This window comes from Oncorhynchus masou, chromosome 24 (genome assembly GCF_036934945.1).
Source record: "Oncorhynchus masou masou isolate Uvic2021 chromosome 24, UVic_Omas_1.1, whole genome shotgun sequence".
Lineage (NCBI taxonomy): Eukaryota > Metazoa > Chordata > Actinopteri > Salmoniformes > Salmonidae > Oncorhynchus > Oncorhynchus masou.
Genome location: NC_088235.1, coordinates 58,763,650 through 58,786,275, shown reverse-complemented (window position 1 = coordinate 58,786,275; position 22,626 = coordinate 58,763,650). Strand labels below are relative to the sequence as shown.

Here is a 22,626-nt window from a genome sequence, read left to right as displayed (position 1 = left end):
CTGCAGTACAGCGCCCTTAACCACTGCGCCACCCGGGAGTCCAAGGCACTGTATCTCAATGCTAGAGGTGTCACTACAGATCCTGGTTTGATTCCAGGCTGTATCACAACCGGCCGTTATTGGGAGTTCCATAGGGTGGCGCACAATTGGCCCAGCATCATGCGGGTTAGGGTTGGCCGGGGTAGGCTGTCATTGTAAATAAGAATTTGTTCTTAACTGACTTGCCTAGTTAAATGTGCACATTGTAAATATGGTACTGGAACTGACTGCCCCTGTATATAGCATACTTTCGTTCTATTTCTTGTGTGTTTTTGTTCTACCTTATGCTATTTATAGTATTACATTGTTATTGATTACTGCATTGTTGGGTTTAGAGCTTGAAAGAAAGGCATTTCACTGTACTTTTGCACCTGATATTAAAAACTTGAAACTTAACATGGGAGTTACATCACTCAAATATTGGAACATCCATCGCCGTGGCAGCAGATGTATGATAAACCGAAAAACAATACAGTTTAAACTCAAACACTAATTCATCTGTGACCTAAACAACAATGTATAGTCATAACTAGGGTTTCAAAATTCTGGGAACTTTCAATAAATTCTTTGGTTTAATTCAACCCCCCGGTTGGAGGATTCCCGGAATCAGGAGGGAATTAGCAGTAAATTTGGAATCTTCCAACCAGGGAATTTATTGAAAGTTCCCGGAATGTTGTAACCCTAGTCATAACATCATTCATCTTCCCACTATCTATTTAAAAACGGATTACTCATATGGGTCAGTGTGGGGGTCTGTGTGTGATTCTGATGCATAGAGACAGAGATAACTGGAGGGAAAAGCCTCTCCTATGCAGATACATTTGACTGATTCCCTCTATCCTCTGGTCAACAACCCTTTACACTCCTTTAAAAGCCATCCAATCTCCTGCTCTCTCTCCGCCCTAACATCCCTTTCCTGCACTCCGCCAGTTAGAGGAAGAGAGACAGAGGTGAGGTGATAAGAACATAAGAAATGGGCCGCTTCCTCACCGGCCCGGCTGGAGTATGTGTGTGTATGTGCGCGTGTGTGTGTGTGTATGTGCGCGTGTGTGTGTGGTGAAGGTGGTGTTGGGGGGGGGGTCCTAATGGCACCTCCAGCCTGCGGGCCTGAGGGAGGGAGAGAACCAAAGCCACAGGCTCATTGTTCCAGGCCCTGCAACCTTTCCATAGGGGGGGGTCAGTAGGAGGCTCATTTCCGAGGATTGTTAGAGGGCTTTGAAAACTTCAGGAGTTGGGTGGCTGGGGTGTGAGTGCATGTGTGTGTGAGTGAGGGGAACAGTGGGAGGGGACTCCTAGCCTGAGGAGGAGGAGGGTGACTTTTGAACATGGGGGCGGGGTATTTCCAAAACGTAACTCTTTAAAAACAAATAGCAGTCCCGGAGAGGTCTCAGATACTTTTGGCAGCTAGCTAGTGTGGATAGATCAGGACCAGGCAGCGTAGCAGACATGACAACTGTGGGGGAACTGATGCTGCTGGTGCTGGGGCTGCTGGTGACAGCTCATTGTGAGGTCAGGGCCAGAGATCCAGAGTTGGAGGAAGAGGACCCAGGCCTGCCTCTGGAGAAGGAAGGCTTGGATACCCAGAGGATGGGGATAGGAGTCCATCCTGAACCTGGGGGGATTGACATTCCCCACCTCAGGACAGGACCCCGTGGCCACGAACCTGATATGCCTGGACCTGCCCACCACCCTCTGGGGCATGGGCCACATGGACAACCCCATCAGGTTGGTCCTGGGGGAAAAAACCTGGGTCTGCTGCCCGAGGAGAGTGCTCCCCCACCAGGAGAGGGAGGGAGCTACCCAGCCCGCACTGGGTAAGTGTTTATTCACAGTAGCTAGCCACCTCTCAGCTGACAGACAGCCTGTGCAGACACGTATTTATAGGAGAAGGAAAACACAGGAACAACCACCTGTGGATCGACAAACACACACATGCACTTCGCAGCATGCACATCAAACTGAATATTACATGTTTAGTCTACCAGCATGTGTGTAATAACAGCTACCACCATAGATGTGGGAAGCAGGGGTGCTGAGGGTGCTGCAGCAACGCCTGAAAAAAGGGGGGGGGGGAAATGTATGTTTTTCTTCACAAAAGTAGGCAACAACAACAAAAAATCCCACCACCCCCAAACATCTTCCCGGCGGCTATGGTTACTACCCACGTTAAGAACGTGGAGCAGCCACATATACAGTTGAAGTTTGAAGTTTACATACACCTTAGCTAAATACATTTAAAATCAGTTGTTCACAACTTGTCATTTAAACCTAGTAAAAAATCCCTGTCTTAGGTCAGTTAAGATCACCACTTTATTTTAAGAATGTGAAATGTCAGTATAATAGTAAAGAGAATTATTTATTTCAGCTTTTATTTCTTTCATCACATTCCCAGTGGGTCAGAAGTTTACCTACACTCAATTAGAATTTAGTAGCATTGCCTTTAAATTGTTTAACTTGGCTCAAACGTTTTGGATAGCCCTCCACAAGCTTCCCACAATAAGTTTGGTAAATGTTGGCCCATTCCTCCTGACAGAGCTGGTGTAACTGAGTCAGGTTTGTAGGCCTCCTTACTCGCACATGCTTTTTCAGTTCTGCACACATATTTTCTATAGGATTGAGGTCAGGACTTTGTGATGGCCACTCAAATACCTGGACTTTGTTGTCCTTAAGCCTTTTTGCCACAACTTTGGAAGTATGCTTGGGGTCATTGTCCATTTGGAAGACCCATTTGTGACCAACCTTTAACTTCCTGACTGATGTCTTGAGATGTTGCTTCAATATATCCACGTAATTTTCCTGCCTCATGATGTCATCAATTTTGTGAAGTGCACCCCTCCCTCCTGCAGCAAAACACTCCCACAACATGATGCTGTCACCCCGTGTCGGTTGGGATGGTGTTCTTTGGCTTGCAAACATCCCCCTTTATCCTCCAAACATAACGATGGTCATTATGGCCAAACAGTTCTATTTTTGTTTCATCAGACCAGAGGACATTTCTCCAAAAAGTACGATCTTTGTCCCCATGTGCAGTTGCAAACCGTATTCTGGCTTTTTTATGGCGGTTTTGCTGAGTGGCCTTCTTCCTTGCTGAGACTCGTTTTACGGGCCTCCCGGGTGGCGCAGTAGTTAAGGGCGCTGTACTGGATACCACGGAATTGGGGAGAAAAAGACTAAGGATATCCCTACTAGTCAATTGGAGGGCCGGGTGCAGTGCGGACGATGCTAGGCCAATTGTGCGTCGCCCCACGGACCTCCCGGTCGCGGCCGGCTGCAAGAGTGAGTCTCTTGTGGCACAGCTGGCGCTGCAGTACAGAGCCCTTAACCGCTGTGCCACCCGGGAGGCCCCCACATTTGTTTTCTGAGGTCTTGGCTCATTTATTTTGATTTTCCCATGATGTCAAGCAAAGAGGCACTGAGTTTGAAGGTAGGCCTTGAAATACATCCACAGGTACACCTCCAATTGACTCAAATGATGTCAATTAGCCTATCATTAGCTTCTAAAGTCATGACATCATTTTCTGGATTTTTCCAAGCTGTTTAAAGGCACAGTCAACTTAGTGAATGTAAACTTCTGACCCACTGGAATTGTGATACAGTGAATTATAAGTGAAATAATCTGTCTGTAAACAATTGTTGGAAAAATTACTTGTGTCATTACTTGTGTCATTGTCCTAACCGACTTGTCAATACCAGAGGTGGGACCAAGTCATTGTTTTACAAGTCACAATTAAGTCTCAAGTCCCAAGTGAAGACAGGTATGTCCAAGTCAAATCTCAAGTCAAGATTGTCAAGAATCAAGTCAAGTCTCAAGTCCTAAACTTTGAGTTTTGAGTTCTAAACAAGTCATAATGTGCTCTTTACCAAATGTAATACCATTTCATGTTTTTAACAAGAGTAAGTTAGTATATTACATTTACGCATATCATGAATGCTTTTAAAAATATCTATATATTTATTACTTTCCAAATAAACATTATATTTCCATGGAAATTCATGGGTAGCCATGAGAAAGACACACCCCCCAACACACACACACACACACACACACACAGTGTGATTACAGTAGGCTAACGTATGTCAATGGTTTAGGAACAGCAGTAACATCAGGCAGGATTTAGGCTACCAACTGCCAGTTGTAGCTCAATCTTGGGTGCAATGATCACGTTCCCTCACTGACTGACTGTGTAGAGGCTCATTGATTTAACGTTACATTAGCCTACACTAGTAAAGTAATAACATATATAGCTATCTGCTATATTAGCCACAACTTACTGTTCTTTGTGCAGCTTCAAATGTCAAACAAAGTTGGAAATTGTTGCGCCTCCGTCTGTAATTTTCTTCCCGCATGTTTTTCAAGTTGCAATCCGTTTTTTATCATCTTTCCAAGGGCTCCACCTGAATTCACCCGCCAACGTTCCTCTGCACTGCCACACACAACTTTTTCTCAGCTGGCACGATTTGATTGGCTGCTGTCCGATTCTAACTGTCATCCGTTAAATGAAGAGTTGATGGGATGCACACTTTTTTTAATAGCATCATTTTTAATATTTGGGCTTGGGGAGGGTATCAAGTCCAAGTCAAGTCATTGGTGTTAAAGTCAAAGTCGAGTTGCAACTCATCATATTTGTGACTCGAGTCTGACTCGAGTCCAAGTCATGTGACTCGTGTCCACACCTTTGGACAAAACTATAGTTTGTTAACAAGAAATATGTGGAGTGGTTGAAAAACTATGTTTTAATGACTCCAACCCCAAGTGTATGTAAACTTCAGACTTTATATGCAGTGCCCCAGAAATATGTATTTTTTTGGGGGGGGGGATTCTCCCCCCCTTTTTCTCCTCAATTTCGATCTTATCTCATCACTACAATCACCATGAAGCTTGAGCTGATGGGGTGAACTAAAACCAATGTAAAGTCTTTTAGTAAACTTTTACATGTGCCCTCCTCAGCAGAACTGCTGGGATTTCACTGCCTTGGTTTGGCTGGGCTTCTTGTTAATGTGCTCTCTCCAGTCCCACCTCAACAAAGTGGCGAACGTAGGCACATGGTTTTCCTTACCCGATCGCAATTCATCGTAATTGCATAGAAAGCCATAAGAGAGCAATAGGTTTCCTGCAGTTTGTGCTCAGAGCCCAGCCTGCCGACGGAGCCTGGTCTTTGCTCCAGAGCTGAGTTACTGGACATTTCATTATTCTAACCTGGATACATACATTACACCCTAAATTGCAGCGCAGCTAGCCTGATCCGCTGATAATGTGCTCCCTGAGGAGCTAGCTCAAACAGCTAGCGATTATCCCTCCTTTAAGAACAGCCATTTAAACGTTTACTTAACGACATCGTTCAAAGAAGACCTTTTTCTTATGTGTCACCATCATTACTGTAATGGAGTTCAGGTTTGAGCCGGCCAACGTGTAGCCTGTGATATCTCTGAGGGCCAGGTTTGATTGGATCCTCTTGTGCTGGAGGAGGTCAGTGAGAGGTTCACCCCGTGTGTGAATAACTCTTACTCTGCAACAGAAAAAGTGAACGGTCTTTTGCAAACTCTCAACTCAACCAAGGTTCATGGTTCGACTGGATAAGTGAGAGGTTTGCATACAGTCCTTCCTCTTCAGTGTAAAAGAATGAATCAATGTGCTTCGGCCTTGACGTCTGTAAACAACATTGGTTGTTAACAAAAAGAAAATCGAGAAATTTCAATGACTGAATACCTCTGACATATGAAGACCGTGCAAAGGAAAAATTAAACTGTCGATAAATGTGCAGTCCAACAAAGATGTATTAACAGATGAACAGAGTGGATATGTGAGAGGTATTCAGGCACTCAAGGATGACCAATACGGAAGGCTGAGGCCGAAACGTCTCTTCTTCTAAACCGTAAAAAAAGAAAAATGTTTTTTTACAAACTTCTATTTGTTCGCCAAGAGTGTCTGAATACCTTTATCATATGAATAACACTGATTTAAAGGTCAGATATCTCCATTTAGTTTAGTGCTAACAGCCCGTTGTTTTGGTGAGTGCTCAGGGTCTAGGTGATATATATATATATATGCGTGTGTGTGTGTGTGTGTGTGTGTGTGTGTGCGTGCGTGCGTATGGGCACGTATGTGTGTGCTACAGTGCTAGGATAATTCCCTCCTGTGGTGTAGACAGTGCGCTTCACTGCAGAGTCCGAGGCTGTTTCATTCTGCACACTTCTGGGCCCCCAAAATGCATGCATTAGAACCCAGGTGGTGGGCGAGGAATGTGGATATACGAGGGGCGTTGGGATGGATGCTTCACGGTTGACGTGAGGCATTGGGTCTTTGGTACGCATGGGGAGCTCTGAAAGGCCACAGAGAGCGAGGGAGTGAACTGTAGACCTGTGTGGACTACTACAATCTAGCTAGCAAAACAGAACAGAACTATGCAGAAGCAAAGAGGAGCAGACAACAGGCTAAACAACTCATTACAAGAACCCATGAAAACAGGAAGTATGAGGGAGGGGTAGTTTACTGCTTAAGCTGTTTTCAACAATTCTGCTCAGATATTTAAATGCAACGCAGCTCATTCTAGTGTGGGATGTTACATCGGTGACGTCATCGCTAATGGTGAAGCTCCGTAGACATAATTAACAGTCGCTTAACGGCAATTATACTTTCCGCAAATGTCTTTCATCAAGCACACTCATTAAAATCAACATAATAGTAAGAAAAGCTAAAAGAATGAAATCAAGACATGAAAGTGCAGCCCATGTCTAAAGCCTGGCCCTCCTGCTGGGGTCCATCGTGGGGCTCGGAGGTTGTACTGATGACCGTACTGATGACATGTACCAGCTCCAGCTTCAAGAGCGGAAACATCTGCTCCCTTTCCATCCCTCAGTGGCCCTTCCCGGACCACTCGGAACAAGGTCATTCCCGACCCATCACCAACGCAGCCAATGGCTGTGTGTCCGGAATAGATGTGTGGAAAAGCCTGCTTGTTGCTGCTATGCTCTCACGTCTCTCTAAAACATGTCCTAAAGGAATCAGCTTCGATTCCCAGTGTGCTCGGCCTCGCCGCTCAGCCACTGGCATTGGCACAAAGGCCTTTTGTGAACAGTTGGGTTTCAGAGCCCATGTCGACTCAATGGCTAACACCCCCATACCCATCTGGTTATTTTCTCTTTTTGTTTCTGAATCAACATCATCTGCAGCAGTCAGGGTCCTCCGTAGAATTGAAACACTTTTGAACACTCTCCGACACAATGTGGCTTTTCTTGAAAGCAAAAAAAAAAAATCATAATAATGGCCACGAGTGCAGCATAAAGGGGATATTGTTATCCAGGCCAGCTGTACTGTATAAGGAACAAGCAAAGGGGAGTCCTGGCCAAGCCAAAATAACATTGTAGATCTACTGTTAATATTAGTTCTTCATTTATCTTGCGAAAGGAGTATCTGGTCTGGTGTTTTTGGTACTATAAAACATCTATGAATTAGTTAAATGACATGACTCTTCAACAAGACTACAGAGCCTCTTAGCTTAGCTTAGTTAGCCCTTTTTGGAAACCTCAGCTCCTCCAACCCAGAGGCCTAATCAATCACCCAGGACGCCATGATTAGACTGTGGGAGAGGACAGTGTCGCTGTGGGAACACAGTCCTAGTATCATATCACCATAATAGAGAAACTCACCACCAAAGCTGTATGACAGAGCTGTATGACAGAGCTGTATGAAGGTTTGTCCAGTGGATTTGCAGTGTGTGTGTGTGTGTGTGTGGGGGGGTATACTGTGTGGTGGAGTGTCTCAGGATGGAGTAGGTTAGCGCTGCGTGAGAGCGTCAGATGCTTCCTTCCTGGTCGGGGCCAAAGAGGGGTGATGTTCTGGAAGTTGTAGGCCTACAGGAGGTATGACCACGGCTATTGTGCTCTCCCAGAGATGGCCCTTCATGATTTCACAGCAGACCAGGAGGAAGCAACACCGGGCAGCTCTGACTCAGATCTGCCAAGCTAGTAGCACAGTGGTGGGGTTGAGCATGGAAGGGACAGATATTGGATGTTGACAAATTGAAATTCACATTGACAAATTTGTATTTCCAATGAAAAAGTTCAACTTTGCAAGCAGTCGGTGGGAACCCTAATTCATAGACTGTGAGAGCACATTGCCATTGGCTGGTAAGAATCTAGTATCTGCCTTCTTCTCAGCCAGAAAGGGAGTGCACATTTACCTCGGGAGGGCAGAAAGGGCAGACCTCAATGTTCTCACATTGTGAAAGTTTAATATTATTGTTCTGTGAAATATCAAAGACGGGATCAAGCGCAGAACACTGTTTGTGACACACGAGAGGCCAAAACAAACTTAAAGTATCAGTGACCCTCTAGTCAATTCACCAGGCATTCCACTCTCTGAGTTTCCATTCAGTCCTGTTGAACGAGGATATTTCTCAAAATGTCCTTTGTTTTTGTATGGGAAGGGACACAGTCTTTCCTTGTATTTGCCTTCTTATTTGCTTTCGAATGGCAATCGTCATGTACTGAAAACTTGTTAGACGAGCTTGTTTGCTGTGGCACTGTTTAGTCTGTGTAAGGGTGAACACCGTCGTAGAGCTAGAGCAGGAGTTCCCCTCCTAAAGGGGGTTGTAGCTTACTGGGCCAAGAGAAAGTCTTGGATCAGAGTGAGAAAAGGTGAAACATCTTGTAAACTCCAACTGTCTCGTTTCTACACATTCTCTGTCTCTGCAGTGTAAAGTAAGTCTCAAAACAAACCGCAGTGGCATGTGTGTCTGTACAGTACATGAAGGACTTCGGCAACACTCCAATGTCAGGGCCACAACGATGCAGCCACTTGCTTGTTGCCTTGGAAACAGATGAAGTATTTTGGTTTAGTCCTCTCCACTCCTCTGCAGCTGCACCCCTGGGACGTCAAGGCTCTTTGTTTGGTCTGGCCTGGATGCAGAAGTGGTGGATTAGAGAGCCAATGACACAGACATGTTGAGAATTCCAATACAAGGTCCTGTGAGTCCCGGGGGGGGGTTAGGCTGAGAATGGCACACATACTGTGCATACATACGACTTAAGGTTCCTCTTAAGCTTGAATGGGTGAGCCAGGTCAGATAAAGATTGTCCTTTTTCGGGAAACTCCTACTCAAACACGCAGGGTTACTTAATTCAGCCTCCATACAATGCTACACACCACAGTGGAAGGGAGCGGTTTGGCAATCACTTTGCCTCGCCTCACAGGTTCAGCGAGGTAAGCCAGAAAAAACACCAAACACCAGATCTGACATGTCACACTCTACCACGTCAGTTTGAGGGGCCCCAGGCCGACCTGTTCGCCTGGTGTTTAGTAAACTCTGTCTCCTGGTTGATGGGACAGAGGGGCGTGAGGTTTGTCTCAAACAGACTGGTCGAGACAGGGCCACCCAGGAGCAGTGAAATTTATCCCCCTCTGCACCTGTCTCACCTGGTGTCAGGGGCGAGATGACCTCTGCAGTGTTGTAGACTGACCCCTGGCTATCCTATACCTTCTCTAATGGGTTGCTTGGACAGTCTGGGTCTGAAGCAGGTTAGCAAAGCTCAGTGCAGGTTTGTGCTGGTAAGGGAGGGTCAGAAGGGGAGAGCCGCTGTAGCAAATGAAGGTCAATGGGGGCCAAATGGAATAAGAAGGCATAATTCACCAGAAATGGAGATAAATGAATACCTGTGGAATTCATTGAAATCAAATCTGCTGGTAAAATAAAGTGACTACAATTTCCCTAATTAGATATATGCAGACAGCAGTGTGAAGGTCCTGGCAAGAAAGCCAGCCCATAGATGATGTCTTGGCCTAGTCAGTAGTTGCTATGTGCTGAGAAGGCCGAGTTGGAAGCAGGGGATGGTTCTTTCAGCACCACCCTGGAGAGAAGCCAGGCGGGTGACTCACCGTGCCAGGCCTGGGCACTGACTCTGGCAGTAAAAGACCCATTATATAGTAATGAAGGGTAGATAGGGGCCAGGAGGGTTGACTGTCAAACATAAAAAGCAATTCTAAAATAGAAAATGGTTAAAAACGTCATAAGAAATGTCAGCCACCGAAACAATACGTTCTTCAAGAGTCCGACAACACCCAAATAAGGTTGGATGAAAAGGCAGATGCTGCTGAAATAGATTTTTATTTTTGGCACTGTTAAAAATAAATCAAAATGACTGTTAGATTATGGGAAGTCCAGTGGTCAGTGCCGGATGCTATGTTTGTAGCCTTGACCTGTAGAGACAGGAAGGAAAACCACAGAATTGCAAACAAGCAAACTGTGAGACAGCAGCAGTAGCAGCAGTCGTTGAGGGAGACAGCACTGTAAGCCCAGGAGGAAGATAGACCTTCACCCCAGAAACCTATAATAGTATAGAAGAACAACTTTACTGTCCATCCAGGATGGAAGTTCTTCTTTGGCATCACCTTACATTTAAAGAGTGACATACACATACAATCTCACATCACACACGTAAAACAGTCAGTTCGGCATACTGCATACACGTAAAACAGTCAGTTCGGCATACTGCATACACGTAAAACAGTCAGTTCAGCATACTGCATACACGTAAAACAGTCAGTTCGGCATACTGCATACACGTAAAACAGTCAGTTCAGCATACTGCATACACTTAAAACAGTCAGTTCGGCATACTGCATACACATAAAACAGTCAGTTCAGCATACTGCATACACATAAAACAGTCAGTTCAGCATACTGCATACATGTAAAACAGTCAGTTCGGCATACTGCATACAAGTAAAAGTCAGTTCGGCATACTGCATACACTTAAAACAGTCAGTTCGGCATACTGCATACACTTAAAACAGGACATGGATACATTCACTCACAACTGACCCAACTGCACTCTTAAAATAGATAGACAGGTACATATACCGATACAATTGACATTGCGTTTAGTAGTCCATCACCTTCGTCTTGGCCATGGGCATGCTAAAGCGCCAGCCAGAGGGAAGCCTTTTGAACTGAGGGTGTAGAAGGTGGGAGGAGGTTGCCAACGATGCCAAGTGTGTGCAAAGCTGTCGTCAAGACAAAGGGTGGCTACTTTGAAGAATCTCAAGTATAAAATATATTTTGACTTGTTTAACGCTTTTTTGGTTACTACATGATTCCATGTGTTATTTCATAGTTTTGATGTCTTCACTATTATTCTACAATGTATAAAATAGTACAAATAAAGAAAAACCCTGGAATGAGTAGGTGTGTCCAAACATTTGGCTGGTACTGTACCAGAATAATGGTAATCTGTCCAAACTCGCGTGGTAGATAAAACGGCCTGAATGATATGAGCATCTCATAGTCTCTGGTGAACACTTGTTCAATCACAATACACTGTGTGGCCCAAGTATTAACTACAAAGATACACAGCTGCCAGCTATTGATTTATGTGATGTTGTTTTGTCTCGATCTGCTCTGATTGCTGTGTATCCATCAAAGTTCACATCAATATTGTCCTGCTTGAGCCACGTTTCTGTAATGCAGATTGCTTGCTTTTCCCAAAGTCGTCTTCAAATTGAACCTTGGCCGCTAACTCATCCAGTTTATTATTCAGTGACCGTACATTTGTCATGGTGATCACTGGGAGCGGGTGACGGCTTCCCCACATTTGTCATGGTGATCACTGGGAGCGGGTGACGGCTTCCCCACATTTGACATGGTGATCACTGGGAGCGGGTGACGGCTTCCCCACATTTGTCATGGTGATCACTGGGAGCGGGTGACGGCTTCCCCACATTTGTCATGGTGATCACTGGGAGCGGGTGACGGCTTCCCCACATTTGTCATGGTGATCACTGGGAGCGGGTGACGGCTTCCCCACATTTGTCATGGTGATCACTGGGAGCGGGTGACGGCTTCCCCACATTTGTCATGGTGATCACTGGGAGCGGGTGGCATCTTCCCCACATTTGTCATGGTGATCACTGGGAGCGGGTGACGGCTTCCCCACATTTGTCATGGTGATCACTGGGAGCGGGTGACGGCTTCCCCACATTTGTCATGGTGATCACTGGGAGCGGGTGACTGCTTCCCCACATTTGTCATGGTGATCACTGGGAGCGGGTGACGGCTTCCCCACATTTGTCATGGTGTTCACTGGGAGCGGGTGACGGCTTCCCCACATTTGTCATGGTGATCACTGGGAGCGGGTGACGGCTTCCCCACATTTGTCATGGTGATCACTGGGAGCGGGTGACGGCTTCCCCACATTTGTCATGGTGATCACTGGGAGCGGGTGACGGCTTCCCCACATTTGTCATGGTGATCACTGGGAGCGGGTGACGGCTTCCCCACATTTGTCATGGTGATCACTGGGAGCGGGTGACGGCTTCCCCACATTTGTCATGGTGATCACTGGGAGCGGGTGACGGCTTCCCCACATTTGTCATGGTGATCACTGGGAGCGGGTGACGGCTTCCCCACATTTGTCACGGTGATCACTGGGAGCGGGTGACGGCTTCCCCACATTTGTCACGGTGATCACTGGGAGCGGGTGACGGCTTCCCCACATTTGTCACGGTGATCACTGGGAGCGGGTGACGGCTTCCCCGCATTTGTCACGGTGATCACTGGGAGCGGGTGACGGCTTCCCCACATTTGTCACGGTGATCACTGGGAGCGGGTGACGGCTTCCCCACATTTGTCACGGTGATCACTGGGAGCGGGTGACGGCTTCCCCACATTTGTCACGGTGATCACTGGGAGCGGGTGACGGCTTCCCCGCCTCCGTAGTCTGTTCCTGACACCACCAGCTTGAGGTCTCGCTTCTTCTGAGTTTCCGTTTTTGACTTTGTAGAACAACAATCAGGTAAGGCAAGGGTGTTTGAGGGTGCGAGCTTCATCTTGGAAAGAGAGCAGATTCTCACGGGTGTAATGTTAGGTGACAGTGGTTGTTTTACTCACTGGCTCCATACAATCTCCGTTTGTCGTTGTAAAGCTTTTTGAATATAACAGCAATCAGGATGAACAGGGTCACACATGCCACATACAATCCACTTTCAACGCACTCGGGACTTATATAGAGCGATATAACTATAAACAAAAGAACAGGGTCTGGCAGCAGCGCCGTGCCCCTAGAGGATGTAATATCTCTCCATAGATTCATCTCAACGGTCTCCCAGTTTCCGGTGTCATTACACACAGAGATTTGCACAGTATCAAAGGAATGGCGCTGTCTCTCTCTCTTTCAGGAACTGGTGTGCATTCGTGCACCGCCGCATTGTCACCACGGCCGTCTCCTGTGGCACGGAGGAATACACCATCAAGTCTCAGAGCCCCTGTCCCAACGGCACACCTGACTGCCAGCTTGTCATGTGAGTTCATCCCAATGTGCATTCAAACGTCAACTCAAATCACATACTAACAGTACAATGCATTATATTACAGATTGCACGATGCACACTCAGATTCTCCAATCTCCCACACACATCTTGTGTATTTTTGTATGTTTTATTTCAACTTTATTTCGTCAAGGAGTCAATACTGAGAGCAAGGCCTCTTTTACAGATGAGCCCTGACTGACAGAAAATACTTGTCAAAATATCAATACAAAATACAAAAGACGGTCATAACAAACACACAAATTCATTCATCCGTAATAAGGTCCTCAATCAGCTTTCTGAATTGCAATAGAGACACCAGAACATCACATTTAAGAACATTTTGAAACTTGTTCCACGTATAAGATACATGAAAACTGAAAGCTCATTTACCTACAGGTGCATTCGGAAAGTATTCAGACCCCTTCCCCTTTTCCACATGTTGTTAAGTTACAGCCTTATTCTAAAATTGATTAAATAATGTATTTTTCTCATCAATCAACAAACAATAATCCATAATGTCAAAGTGAAAACAGGTTTTTATACATTTTTGCGAATGTATAAAATATAAAAACAGCAATACCTTTGTTTACATAAGTATTCAGACTGAAAATTGAGCTCCGGTGCATCCCTCTCCATTCACAGCAAGCACATTAAGTGTGTGCCCTCAGGCCACTACTTTGCTACCACATACTGTATCTACAACACAAAATGTATGTGTATGTGTGTGTGTCTCTTCACAGTCCCCGCTGTTCCATAAGGTGTATTTTACTGCATACATCAGTTGTTTGATGTGGAATAGACTTCATGAAGTCATGGCTCTATGTAGTACTGTGCACCTCCCATAGTCTGTTCTGGACTTGGGGACTGTGAAGAGACCTTTGGTGGCATGTCTTGTGGGGTTTGCATAGGTGTCCAAGCTGTGTGCCAGTAGTTCAAATAGACAACTCAGTGCAATCAACATGTCAATACCTCTCACATGTTATGATGAAGTCAATCTCTCCTCCACTTTGAGCCAGGAGAGATTGCCATGCATATTTTAATGTTAGCACTGTGTATATCCAAGGTCCAGCTATAATGCCCTGTTCTGAGCCAATTGCACATTTACAAAGTCCCTCTTTGTGGCACCTGACCACACGACTGAACAGTAGTCCAGGTGTGACTAAACTAGATCCACAATAGGGGGTGTAAAGCCAGAACACATACGTTTTCCCAGCAGAAGACTATGATCGATAATGTCAAAAGCTGCATTGAAGTCTAACAAAACAGCCCCGCGGTATTTTTAGCGACAGTCCTTTGTGTAAGTGCATGTTGAATGTCCTTCCCTTTAAGCACGCTGAAAGGGTGTTTCAATTTGTTCACTGTAACATAGCATTGTATCTGGTTAAACACCATTTTCAAAAGTTTACTAAGGGTTGGTAACAGGCTGATTGGTCGGCTATTTGAACCAGTAAAGGGAGCTTTACTATTCTTGGGTAGCGGAATGACTTTTGCTTCCCTCTAGGCCTGAGGGCACACACTTTTTAGTTGGTTTAAATTGAAGATATGGCCTTCCGAGTCCCTACGGTGAAGCATGGTGGTGGCAGCATCATGCTGTGGGGATGTTTTTCAGCGGCAGGGACTGGGAGACTAGTCAGGATCGAGGGAAAGGTGAACTGAGCAAAGTACAGAGAGATCCTTGATGAAAACATGCTCTAGAGCACTCAGAACCTTAGACTGGGGCGAAGGTTCACCTTCCAACAAGACAATGACCCTAAGCACACAGCCAAGACAACGCAGGAGTGGCTTCGGGACAAGTCTCTGAATGTCCTTGAGTGGCCCAGCCAGAGCCCGGACTTGAACCCGATCTAAAATTTCTGGAGAGACCTGAAAATAGCTATGCAGCAACGCTCCCCATCCAACCTGCTAGATCTTGAGAGGATCTGCAGAGAAGAATGGGAGAAACTCCCCAAATACAGGTGTGCCAAGCATGTAGCGTCATACCCAAGAAGACTTGAGGCTGTAATCGCTGCCAAAGGTGCTTCAACATAGTACGGAGCAAAGGGTTTAAATACTTATGTTAATGTCCAATTTCATTTAAAAAATATTTGAAATGTGCAAAAATGTAACAGATTTTTTGTTGTTGTATAAAAATGGATAATCAACGAGGGCTGTGGAAAATAGTGAGGGACATCACCTTCCATAGGCCTATTTATTTGGCAAGAGAGCTGTGCATGGCTGCATCTCACTGTCGAAGACTATGTGATATGTTTTGGTTATTTGGCTCTCCATTCAATTTTGTTTGTTGCGTTTGTCTACTGTTAATGTAACTAGCCTAAATATGGATTGTGCCATGACTTTATTGACCTGATATTGTGTACTTGGTACCAATGTTTTGTTTTGTTCTGTTCACATTCATTTCACAGTTATGTCGTTATTCAAAGCCAAACTGCTATTCAGTACTTTTGTTTGCAAGCATGAATAACTAGGCTACTACTTTCAGCATTTAGTTTGCATTATTTTGGTAAGACAGCTGTGTGTACGGCTGCATTCACATAGGCTGTTTGTAATAGGTGAATTACCCCATCTATCTTGTCGCGTATACTCATTACCAAAACGGCCTAGCTGTAGGGCGCTGTCCATTGTGCTGATGCAGCGCAGCATAGATTGGTGTGAAATCTGTAGTCTACCTGTCACTTCAAAAGCACTCCATGATCTCAGAGTCTCACCATTTGAACTTTGTTTACTGTGATATAGCGTAATTATATAAGCAGAACTTAATACAATTCCAACGCAAGAACCCCCCAAAATGGTGTCCACTCGCCAGTTTCAACTGCCCCTTAGTCACTTTATCCTGGCCCTGGGTCTACTGCCCATCACCGGCAGGTAAAATTAAATCAAACGCTGTGTGTGGTGCACCTTGGAAGGAACCACTTACTAGGGAGAATAGGGGGGGCTTAGTCTTTGCCTCGTCCAGTGAGTGTGCCCCCCCGCAAAATACCGCTGACAGATTTAAAATAATATAAAATCTCAGGGGCACTTGCCCTTGGGGCCCCTATGGGCATGAAGCCTCTGACTGTAACTAACACATATCATATGAAAACCCTATTACTACCACTGACATCACTACTGCCGCAAGTACCATTACCTCTACTACTATTATTTCACAACCATCAATATTTCAAGACGAGCACGCACACCACATTTACTTCAGTAAATGGTATTTTTCTAGTTTTATTTTGTTCTTTTATTAGGATCCCCATTAGCTGTTGCTATTGCAGCAGCTACTCTTCCTGGGGTCCACACAAAACATAAAATATGACACAATACAGAATATTAATAGGCAAGAACAGAGGTATGTACATGTAAAATAAGAATAAGGTCCTGCACAGACATAAAGCTATAAAAACACAGAGACCTAAACTCTTGGCCTAGATTCAGTAGCATCATCATTCATACAGTACATACATGTAACTGCCAAAATAAAGGAAACGCCAACATAAAGTATCCTAATTGGGCGATGGGCCACCACGAGACGGAATAACTACAATGCGCCTTGGCGTAGATTCTACAACAATCTGGATCTCTATTGGAGGGATGCGACAACATGACAAGGTGAAAACTCTGTCAATGTGCTCTTGAGCAAGGCACTTAACCCTAATTTGCTCCAGGGGCGGCATAGTGCTATGGCTGTCCCTGTAAAACAACACATTGTACTGCCGCTATCCGATGTATGCGAAAAAAATACCATTATGTAGTATTTTGTTGATGGTGTTGGAAAACGCTGTCTCAGGCGCCACTCAAGTGTCTCCAATAAGCGTTCAATTGGATATTGATCATATTCCGACCTCTATTAGAAAAGGGAACCGTCTTAAACAGCTAAACCAAAGGGACAGTTTTTGGATTTACAAACTACAGGCCACTAAATACCCTGGTTTAAATAAAGATCTGGATTTCTCACTTTTCCTGTCGGGTCGTGAGAGGTTCCTTTGCTGTCATCTAGTGGGCATATCGCTCTATTGCCCTCAGGTATGTTTAGACGGATGTGGTCCATGTCTGATCTGGTGGACTATAAATAGACGGCTCTCCTATTCTTACCACTTTGTCTAGTCATATTTTCTAGGGGATATGATGCTTCTCGCCTTGATTTGCATTTTGATAACGTTTCACTTTTTAATGTGTATAATACTGCTTGCTATGTGTTGGCCTTTTAAGTCTAGAAGCATGTCCTCTTCAAATCAGGGTTAATTGTACAACGCTGTTCAAAAGACGACATTGTATTATCATATCTTTGTACTCCCTGGTGAAAGCCATGCAGCGAAAACACGTCAGTTATTAATCTTTCTTTCTATTGAACATGCTATACAAATAAAGGCATTTTAATTAATTATATGAAGAGCGCCTTGGTCCTCTTTTCGTTTTGAAGAGTTCAATTGGATTGAGATCTGGTGACTGAGATGGTCATGGCACATAGTTTACATCATTTTCATGCTTTTCATGCTCATCAAACCATTCAGTGACCCCACCTCGTGCCCTGTGGTTGTGGGCATTGTCATCCTCATAGCTATGGTAGCCAGAATAATAGAATACCCAGCATTTTTTATAGCACGATGGGATGTTAATCGCTTAATTAACTTAGGAACCACATCAGTGTGGAAACACCTGCTTTCAATATACTTTGTAGCCCTCATTTACTTAAGCGTTATTTTGGCAGTTACCTTTGTGTCAGTTTACATATACATACACCTTATTTAGGTCAGATAGGAGAGAGGCGTTGTTTTATTTGTTGATTAAAAAACAAAACATTTTGCTGTTTGCTTGAGTAATTTGACGAGATGGGAGTTCCATGTGAACAGGGCTCTGTATAACACTGTGCATTTCCTTAAATTAGTTTTTGGATTTGGGGACTACGAAGAGACCGCTGGTGTCATGTATGGTGGGGTTAAGCAGGTCTGTCCGAGCTGTATGTTATTTAATTATACAATGTGGGATCTTTAACAGTCATTTTTCTCATATAAACAAGAAGTGATGCAGCACATTGTTCCTCTACTTTGAGCCTCTTGTTGCATCTTGTTGATATCGACCTTCCGTTTACAGTGAAGCGCAAGATGTGCTGCTCTGTTGTGGACCAGCAGCTGGTCTCCCGAGCTGCTTCTCTACAGCTCCTGACCATATAACTGGGCCGTAGATGTGGTAGAACCAGAGCCTGCAGGACTTGTTTGCTTCAACGTGGTGTTAAAGATAGAGCCCTCCTCATCTTCACAAGAATAGAATCAAGATGCCTTGAACGTGTTCACTTACAGTGTACGGTAACACCAAGAAGTTTATTAGCCTCTGCTCAATAGCCACATCATTCATTACCAGATTCAGCTGAGGTCTCGTAGTTAGGGAATGGTTTGTACCAAATACAATGCTTTCAGTCAGAATGTGAATTATGCAGTCATATTCAGCAGTGTCTCAATTATTTTCAAGGGACCTCCTATGGTGCACACTTTGTGCCCTAGTAAAGACGCCATGTAAACAGTAATAATCGTTTTTATTTTTTTTAAAGGTGGGTGGGGGACATGAACACAACCAGTCATGATGTTTTCATCTTATTGTCAAACAAATCACTTCAAAAAGTAGGCTGCCTGTCCATCCACTCCAAAAAACTAATCCAGCATCCAAACCGTGTGCTGGTGCCATTTGATGAATGGAGAAAGAGATCTGTTACAAAGCACCAAAAAGTGTAATGACTTTTTCACTGACTGTCATTGGGTCTACACTCTTGTAGGTGGAATTAACGGATGTTTCTTGCTTACAAAATGACCTTTCTTGTAGAAATAAAAGTTGGGGCACCGGAAAAGGGGCTGAGATATGAAACTTTCCCGGGAATAACTGTGCAGCCATGTGGAATATATATATTTTAAAACCATGACTCAGAGGTGGGGGTGTACGTTTAATATGGAATAACCTTTTATTTAAAAATGTACCGCTGAAGCAGTACAAATTTAATTTTAAACAAATAGGAGAATGATTAAATTTGCATTGTTTAGAACCCCCCCCCCCCAAAAAAAAAATAACTTTGTTGCATTTAGTGGGACTCATGTCTCATTAGGGGTTAAACAAAATTTCTTTGATAAGTTTACTGAGAACTGGCAGCAAGTTGATTGGTCGGATATTAGAGCTTAAGTAAGGGAGCTTTACCATTGTTGGGTAATGGAATCACTTAAGCTTCTCTCCAGGTTTGTGGACAAACACTTCTCAAAAGACTCATATTAAAGATATGGCAAATGGGAGTTGTAATCAGGTGTAAATCCAATGTTTTTTGGTTTGTGTGTTTAGGTACAAGCTCTCTACCCGGCCAGTGTACAGATTAAACCCGAAGATCTTCACCGCCTTGTTGTGGAGGTGCTGCACGGGACATGGAGGGGAGAACTGCGAGGACACGGGTACTGATACAGAGCTACACACAACTGATGCACACATGGTATAAGAAGTAACCTTACAGTGCAATATGCCTCCACAGCCCTGCTCTAAATTGTCTCCTTTATCACTTGCAGAGTTTGGCTCTTGTTATCTCAAGTAGATTTCCTGTGTGTGAAATGGCCCTGAACTCTGCGAGAGGAACCGGCTGGGGAATTAACGTGTTTACGAAAACTGTGGAACCAATAAAAGTAACATCCTCCCTCTGTGCTCCTGCCCTCTTCCTCTATCTCCCTTCCCCAGTAGCTGATGGCCATATATCTGACTCTGCAGACCCCACAATGGCAGGACAACCACATCCAGGAGACACTGAGCCTCATCACACAGGTAGAGGTCTGCTCATCTGAGGGGGGGGTGACTGAGTAAGCTGCCCTCAATCAAATGCCCCGTGACGCCCTCTCTGACTCAAACTGAATAAACGGAGGAAACGCCAGTGGCCCAGGAGAGCGAGTGTTTGGGTAAATGCTATAGCAGGCTGTGTGGGATGTTTGTCACTTCCCGGGGGAGGGAGGAAAGGGTTTGTGAACCGTTCTCAGGACATCAAGCAGGGCCTTAAAAGGGGGTGTTGACCCCATCCCATCCCAGCCTGCCCTAAGCCCTTTAACTATGTCTCTCATGTGTAGCTATGAGTCCAAACACACAGAGTCACCAGTACACAAACACATTTGCAGGCATGAGAGAAAGAAAGACATAACAGTCAGAAGCCTGAGACACTAGGGACCTAAAAAGAACCCTCTGCACTTTTTGGACAGTTTTAGGTAACAAAGACGCAAAGTCCCTCGTTGTCGGCTGGTCCGCTCTCAGTCCCTCCGCGTCCCTTATTGAGAGGGCTTCCTAAACCGTTGAGGGCTCACATACTGAATTCTTTACCACCACTGGAGTCGAATAGCTATTGTATTACACACACTAATCAAGCACACCCACAGGGTTGGCTGAAGTCGGGCGAGAAGTGGCGGCCAGAGAGCAAACCTAAGGCTGTTTCTCAGGGTCGGGGGAGAGTCCAGTTCACATCAATAGATACAACAATGTGCCACTGGAGAAACAAGGATAAAGTGTGGTTAAACATATTTACCTTGATAAAAGCCATGGTTGAAATCCCCCCCTGCTAAAATTTTATCCATCTGTCTGTTATCTGTCTAGGCGCTCAGTCTAGACTCACCCACCAGCCTGAGTGGGAGCAGAATGACTTCCAGGTGTCTGAGAACCCTCTGTACGAAAGCCATCCCTCAGAGGCTGACAACAACAACGACACACACACAGATTCCCGAGAGCCCCCCTCATACCCTCGACAGGCCCAGGAGCACATCCCTCACCATGGCGATGACCACCCCCACCCCTACCCCAACCACCGGCAGCAGGATTTCGATAATGGAGGTAAGTTGGGACCCTAGAATCACCATTACTGTACTAAAATCATGATAATCACACTAGGCAAAAGTTAGGGAAACGTTAGGAAGCCTGATTAAAATAAGTTGTTAGGACCTCCAAGACCAGGATGGTGACTGTGCTTTAGGAGGTCGAATGTTTTCACTACTGCCAAAATCAGGGACATGAAAAGGAGGCATGGTCGTCATTGGCAACACCCCTAACACCATCTATCAACCTCTTTGGGACATGCAAAAACATGTTCACTCACTATCTCGTAGGCAATAACAAACCTGCAAGGAACGGGCCATTCAATGTCAATAGAAAACAACTTTGAAAATTAACAGAACTTTCGGACAGTAGCAAAATCATGTCTCTAAGCTCCTGTTTGGCATGTTTACACTCCCAGCTCTTATTTATGCCCTACTGTCTGGTCAATTGCCTGTCTCATCCACATCCCCTGAGAGAATTGACAGGCTTTAGACTGGTGCAGTAAATAATCGGAGGACAGCTTGACCGGGAGGGGTGGGGGACATTTCCACAAACGCCTGCTTAGTGTCATCCCACCCATGAGCTTCCTTCTCAGGAAATCCTCTTCCTTCTGGAAAAAATGTCCCCCCCCCATACATTGTGTAAAGATGATGTAATCCACAATAGGATGGGGACTTAAGGGGCCTAATACACCATAGTGTGAGGTCTCGTATTCTAGCCACACATGGTGACATAGCCACAGGAAGTATGGGTGCTGGAGGGGCAGCAGCACCCCCTGGCAGTGAAATTGTAAAACTGCAAGGATTAAAAAAATAGATTTTTCATTGCATTATTGATATCAATTATCATAAAACCTGAGATATTTACAGCCTATTTGGGCCCCATTCTGCATGGAAAGCTCTCAGCTCGGTTTTGTAAGCATGATATGCTATTATCTATTCAGTTGTGGGGGTTTGGAGTTTGATACGAGCTCTGCTGTACGGTGGACATTTAAGTTTGAGTCAGGTCTCTCTTGCCCCCTCTTCCATAAACAGCACGTGAGTTTCAAGTTTGGGGAAGCAAATGTTAATCATAAGAATGCCTGCAACCATCTAATCTAGGCATATAAAAAAAGGGGAATCACAAATTATACAATAACCTGGAGAAAATGATTGTCCATGTGCCGATGACCCATAGCTGTGGGAAGTAGGGGTGCTGTGAGTGCTGCAGCATTCCCTGATAAATCAACCCCCCCCCAAATAATGTGTGTGTGTGTGTGTGTGTGTGTGTGCGCGCACATATACATACATACATACATACATACACACATATATATATATATATATATATATATACTACAAAAGTCCTTGTTTTTGAAAGAAATGTACATTTTTCTGTCCATTAAAATAACATCAAATTGATCAGAAATACAGTATAGACATTGTTTATGTTGTAAATGACTATTGTAGCTGGAAATGGCTGTTTTCTTATGGAATATCTACATAGGC

General features: G+C 44.7%; 1 protein-coding gene across 2 annotated transcripts in view; it reads left to right on the top strand.

Moving 5' to 3' along the window:
* Positions 1-1,439: 1,439 nt before the first annotated feature.
* The window catches only part of LOC135512383 (multimerin-2-like), a 30,320-nt gene continuing 9,133 nt past the window's right edge, over positions 1,440-22,626 (top strand). Inside the window, exons 1-5 of one of the 2 annotated variants that reach the window (XM_064934375.1) lie at positions 1,440-1,853; positions 13,211-13,333; positions 19,643-19,749; positions 20,030-20,110; positions 20,924-21,157. In XM_064934375.1, the coding sequence (XP_064790447.1) occupies positions 1,486-1,853; positions 13,211-13,333; positions 19,643-19,749; positions 20,030-20,110; positions 20,924-21,157 (913 nt within the window). In that variant the 5' untranslated portion in view covers positions 1,440-1,485. Of the gene's footprint in view, positions 1,854-13,210; positions 13,334-19,642; positions 19,750-20,026; positions 20,111-20,923; positions 21,158-22,626 lie in introns of both variants that reach the window. The other variant, XM_064934374.1, reaches the window with a different exon arrangement.